Source organism: Lolium perenne, chromosome 3, assembly GCF_019359855.2.
Source record: "Lolium perenne isolate Kyuss_39 chromosome 3, Kyuss_2.0, whole genome shotgun sequence".
NCBI lineage: Eukaryota > Viridiplantae > Streptophyta > Magnoliopsida > Poales > Poaceae > Lolium > Lolium perenne.
In genome coordinates, this window is record NC_067246.2 from 348441181 (window position 1) to 348447450 (window position 6270).

Below are 6270 nucleotides of genomic sequence, written 5' to 3' on the forward strand. Positions count from 1 at the left end.
GAGTGCCTTTTATCTAAAAAAAACTCTCCTGACCTTAAAATAGGCCAAATTAAGCTTAAATTCACTACTGCGACTACATACATTTGCCAAATTTAAGCTAAAGTTCTGAATAGATATACAATATGCCACACTTGCTGCAGCATACATAATACACTACTAGATGGACAGATAATTTTCCTGGGAGTCATGACATATCTAAGTTCTGAGATCAGGGTACCAACTGTTCAACATTCACGGTAAACATACATAATACATCATTTAACATCACAGATTCCGAACACAAGAAACAACATCGAATAAGCACCATACTCTTGTTCTCAACTTCTCATCATCAGCGGCAGCAACAGCAGCAGATCATCCACAGTTTGTGTACTGCATCCGTATCTTCCTACCACCAAGTACCTGATACAGTTGTCATGTAGATAAGCTATGATAGAAAAAGGAAAAGAACCGCACTGATCGCTGCACATAATCCTGCAAGAGATTAGTTGTGCTATATCTACAGAACAACCTTGGTGCTCATCTTCTCCAATGCTGCTGCTGCTTCATTTTCTGAAGAGAACTTGACGAAACCATATCCTTTGGATTTCCGCGTCACAGGATGGCATACAACTTTAACTGTCACACAGAACCGTCAGTTGGAAGACAATTCATAACCAACGAAATTCACATATCGATCGCTTAAAAGATCCAGAAGAGATAGACCAGTACCTTCGACAAAATCACCGTGCTGAGTGAACGCATTATTGAGAGCAATCTCATTGGTGGCGTAGGACAGACCTGCGACTCAACTTTCAGTGAAACGAATAGCAGGGCATCAAAAGAAATCCTAAACCATATCATACATGTGGCAGAGCATTATGCTTTGCGTTGTTCATGTTCAGACAGGTTCCTCCTAACATTTACATGTACAGTACTAATTAAGACTGAAGGCAATATTTGCACGAATCTCATCACAATATGCACTGCGCTTGCAGTCAGCAAGCATGATGGGGCTTGCAATCCAGTATGAAACCGATATTCCTAAGTAGATTTGAAGCCCGTCATATCTCAAACAGAGAAGGGATTCAGGTCAAAGCATCAAACAAATTTGACCAGACAATGAACAGCAACAGACCTGCAACTTAAGTTAGTGGACTAAATATCAGAATAATTCTCGAAAAAAAAATTATCAGAATGAACCATTTCAATATTCACAATATAGCATGGAACCAGAATGATTCGTACAGATTCTTCGAGCCAGCTGGTTCACGATCTAGCATGAAGTTCATCTTCGTAAAGCAGGTTCACAAATAACCATATGTAACAGGAAGCAAATCATTTGCATTCAGTTAAAACTGTAGGCCACAAATATTAGAATGAGGCCATCTCTGCATCTCGAAAAGAAAAGACATACGGGTCCAAGCCATAAACAAAGTGAGAGCACATACTGACCCATATTAATGTTCCCAATGAAACAAGAATTAACTCACAGCAGATTCTTCATAACATTTGCGTTCAGGTAAAATCGGAGGTTCACTGAATCGCAATTAGTAATCACAAGATGGTTCACAATCTAGCAAGCATAAGAGGAAGCCATTGGATCTCAAACAGAAAAGAGATTCAGCTCCAAGTAAGAAACAGTATGACCGGAAACTGGAGATCAAGTGCAAATTCGTAGCACCGACAAATAATTTAGAGATTCAACGCCTTGACGATTTGAATCGCACCATTGGCTGCCACCAGTTCCTCAATTAAACATCACCAACGAACCCTACAAAGATTTGGATCTGCAGCAAGCTGAACCTAGTAATTACAAGGCCATCGTCCAGATCAACAAAACAGGAATAATAGGTGCACAAATTATGTAAATGGAACGTGGGTGTTCAGATCCAATATTCAGTAGAGCAACAGCATCAGAAACTGAAGTATAGTGAAAATTGAACTGGCGAAACTACATTCAGTTTTCAGATTCCATTAGCAAGAACAAGGACCAGACACAACCAGATGTTGTCTTCTGAACCGGGATTACATACACGACTCCCTACCCCAAAACACACCATTCCTCCGTTTTTCAGTAAAACTAAGCTGCAACATGGTCTACTCTGCGGTCTTCTTGGGGGTCTTGGCGGCGGTCTTCTTCTTGGGCGACTTCTCCGCCTTCTCAGCCTTCTCGGCAGCCTTCTTGGGGAGCAGCACGGACTGGATGTTGGGGAGGACGCCGCCGTGGGCGATTGTGACCCCGGCGAGCAGCTTGCCGAGCTCCTGGTCGTTGCGGATGGCCAGCAGCAGGTGGCGCGGCACGATGCGGGACTTCTTGTTATCCTTGGCGGCGTTGCCGGCGAGCTCCAGGACCTGCAGGGGAGGGAGAGCGGAAATCAGAGGCCAGTCCGTGTCGAGAGAAAGCAGGGATACAGAGGAGGGATGGTGGATGGATGCGTACCTCTGCTGCGAGGTACTCGAGGACGGCGGCGAGGTAGACGGGCGCGCCGGAGCCGACGCGCTGGGCGTAGCGGCCCTTCTTGAGGAAGCGGCCGATGCGGCCGACGGGGAACTGGAGCCCGGCCTTGACGGAGCGGGTCACCGCCTTCTTCCTATCGCCGCCCTTCCTTCCGGCCATCTTGGTTGCTTCTCCGGCGAGCTTAACTACTCCGGTGACGGCGGCGGCGGCTGGATCGAAGTGGAGCGCGCGTTGCTGTGATTTGGTTGGTGGATCGGCGGCGGAATTTATAGGAACCGCGGAGGTGAGCGCAAGGGGGGTCGATCCGCGTGATGCGACGCGGCTGCCGTTGGATCGTGGAGGGGCGGGCGGCGGGGATTGGTTCTGGGGAGCGATCCGTGGGATGGACTGATGGGCCAATCAGAGCGCAGCGATTTTCTGTTCAGGTTGCGCGCCTTCTTCTTTTCTTTTTCGCGCTGGCGCTGAAAATGGTCTTTTGGGCGTGGGAAACGGAATCCCAAAATTGACAACGGCGGGAAATGGCTTCTCGTGAAGGAATTAGAAGTACTACCGCTGGATTTCCTTTTGATAAATGGCGTTTTGTTATTTAAAGAAGTTTTAAGCATCACATTTGTCTAAAGATGCACGTTAACCATAAACCAATATAAACACTGGCAGACGAATTACATACTAATCATGAGGGAATGTAAATCCTAAGGTGTTGGAGACCCGATCCGAAGATTATGTTGTTATCCATGTTGGTTAAAAACAATTTCTCGCCGTGCCCTCCATTAGTGTAGACCCTCAAAAAGTAGGTCACGAAGCATCACACGTGTAGAAATCACATACAAAAGCATATTGGAAAGAGCTAGGAATAAACCAAATCATCCAAGAAGAAACACATACATATCCATCAGCTTCACTTGTCAAAAACACCACCCCATACTTCAAGATAATTACGTCCCATGCTTTGAAGATGTGGGACTAAAGGAGACCATAGATGTGGCCGTATTTGGAATGAAGTTGTATCCCGGTGTATAAGAGCAATATGTAAATTCTAGAAATTACCACAAATACGGTTAAAATTTCCTCTTGGATGAAAATAATAATTTAGTTGTTATATGGTGTAAACCTAAGCCGCGACATGTAAAAATTTGTGTTGAAGCTAAACTTTTGGGAGGTGGAAACTACATAGACAATGATGGTCCCTTCCTTAGACAGGAGACCTCTGTCTTTTTCCGACGTCAAGGCGGCTCTTTCCATCGCAAAATTTCCTGTTGAGCATTGGCAGCGCCAACTTATCACCCGCGCCTCCGGCCCCTTTGCCAATCCCCACTCCATTGATCCGATTTGCCTCACCGGCGTCGACTTCTCAGCTATTCTCGTTACTGTCAAAGCTGAAACCATCACTGACATTCCCATGCATCTCTGCGTCAAAAACCATTGTAGCACCGGCTCCTACAGTGAAATCACTATCATAGACTTTGATGATCTTGCCCCCGGTTCTGATCCCTCCTTTGGCCCTGATTTCGACCCCATTACAGAGGCTTTCTCTTCAGAGGAGGACGAAGATGGTATTGAGCTTGAGGATGGGACGGGCTATGCTGAGATGATGCAAGTGTTGGGTGTCCCTGCTCCCCTGGTTCCACACGGTGAGCCCATAGCGCTGCCCTAGCTGCTTCTGTGGTCTCCAGGGCGGGCGCTTGCCAATGCTCCTCCTCTGCCTCTTGTGTATGGACAGCCTATCCTCTCCAAACCAAAAAGTGTGGAGATTAAACTTCACCTGGGCTTCTTCAACGTCTTAGATGAGCATGCATAGTAATTCACATGATATTCAACAAAAGCATATTGATGGTGTTCTCCATGATAGCATGTTTATCACACAACAAGCAACTTATAATAACTAAAAATGCATAGGACATAATACTTAGTACAGTAGTGTTTAGACTACTTTCCATAAGCTATAATTTACACAAAACAGGTGATTATTTTTGAAGGTTTAAAGGTAGAACACAAGCAATTTACTTTGGAGTGGCGGTGAAATGGCACATATAGGTAGATATGGTGGACACAATTGGCAACTTTGGTTTTTGGTGGTTGGATGTACGAGTAGATCTCATACTCAGTACAGGTGGATGCTAGCAAAAAGACTGCAAGCGACCAACTAAGAGAGCAATAATGGGATAATCATGCATAGCGACAAAACACTATCAATCAAAGCATAAAGTGATATTACAAATAAAAAACTAAATGATCATAGAGGCTTTAGTTGATTGGTTATAGTCATAAAATGGTATAAGCATGCGCCAAGTCAACCCAATAAAGCATCAAATGAGAATACCACAATACTATGCTTTTATGATAGAAACAACACATGATTCTTTTAATGACACATTATGCACTCTCGGTCATTTGAAACAAGTTATGCTAAAACAATAAATACTAAGCATATGACAATAATAACATCCAACATGACATGCCACAGTCTAGACAAGCTTCCATTTGCATCACTATAGTCATGAAATATTTTACTTGTATCCAACACCAATCAACTTATTTGAAATAACTCTCAGAGATGAAATGTAATATGGACCAGAGAGCTAATCATACATAAATAATGAATACTAACAAGCTCTGAATAAAATTCAAGTGAAAGAACAAGAGCTAAACGTAGTACCAGAAAACTAGAACACTCGTAAGACATTGACAGCGAAAACTAGAGTGTTCTATGCAATTAAAAAGGAGCGGATCTTTATCCAAAAAAAACGTGTCAGGATCCAACATATGCTACAACAAAGAAAAAAAGAAAAATAAATATGCTCCAAGAACAACACATAGTGTATGAAGCAATAAAAATATAGCGTATAGAGAGATGACTTGTTGCTTTGTTGATGAAGAGGGGATGCCTTGGGCATCCCCAGGATTTGACGTTTGTACCTCTTAAATATGTCTTTGGGGTGCAGGGGCATCCCAAGCTTGAGCTTTTATCCATCCTTCATCTCATCGCATCATTCTTCTATCCCTACACTTGAAAACTTCCTTCGTACAAAAACTTCGCATAATTTTTCATTACCAGCATTACTACAATCAAAATAAACGAATCCACTTGTGTTCAGTACTAACATATATCAAATATATATTAAAGCATAAGCTACTGCAGCAACCTTTCAAATAGTTCTCTGATCAAAACAACTCAAAAAGAAAGAGATTTAAGAGGTAAATGCAAATAGTGCAGAAATCTGTCAAAACAGAACAGCAAGTAAAGATCGAAATTTCCAAAAATGTTCTGTTTCTTATTTCGAAAAGTGGTAAACTAATGAAAGTTAGATAATAACCTGAGGCATATGCATAAAAAATGACAGATCAAAATTTTGCTCTGGATATTTTTACGAATATTTATGGTAACATCACAAAATCTGTTTTCAGGACATCAACTTTCCCAAACATTAATTTCTTCCTATTAGAGGCTATTTTTGGCACAAAAATAAAATAAAAATGATAAGGAGAGGTCATTACAGTAGTAATAACTTCAAAGACTCAACAAAAATAAAATTACTATAAATAAAACATGGGTTATCCCCATAAGCGCTTTTCTTTAACACCTTTCAGCTAGGCGCAGTAAAAATGCAAGTATCAAGTATTATCAAGCGAAAAAGCATCAACATTACAAATGGCGGAAGCCTTGCACATACCTCTCTTCTTTTTAAGCTTTTTCATAGGGAACAATGAGAGCCACCTTGTGAGGTGGTGAAGATCATGATACCTTTCCCAACATCAATCCTTGCTCCCAGGAGTTTTAGCATTGATCGTCCAAGCATGATTTGTCCTTTTCCAACACATTCAATGACAAG

At 42.3% G+C, this 6270-nt stretch overlaps 1 protein-coding gene across 1 annotated transcript; it reads right to left on the reverse strand.

Moving 5' to 3' along the window:
- Positions 1-1938: 1938 nt before the first annotated feature.
- On the reverse strand, positions 1939-2673 carry LOC127346155 (histone H2A.1). Its single transcript, XM_051372701.2, has 2 exons — positions 2423-2673; positions 1939-2334 (listed from the first exon to the last, which is right to left on the reverse strand). Exons 1-2 carry the CDS (start codon positions 2597-2599, stop codon positions 2080-2082), a joined length of 432 nt encoding a protein of 143 aa, XP_051228661.2. The 5' UTR covers positions 2600-2673; the 3' UTR covers positions 1939-2079.
- Positions 2674-6270: the final 3597 nt, after the last annotated feature.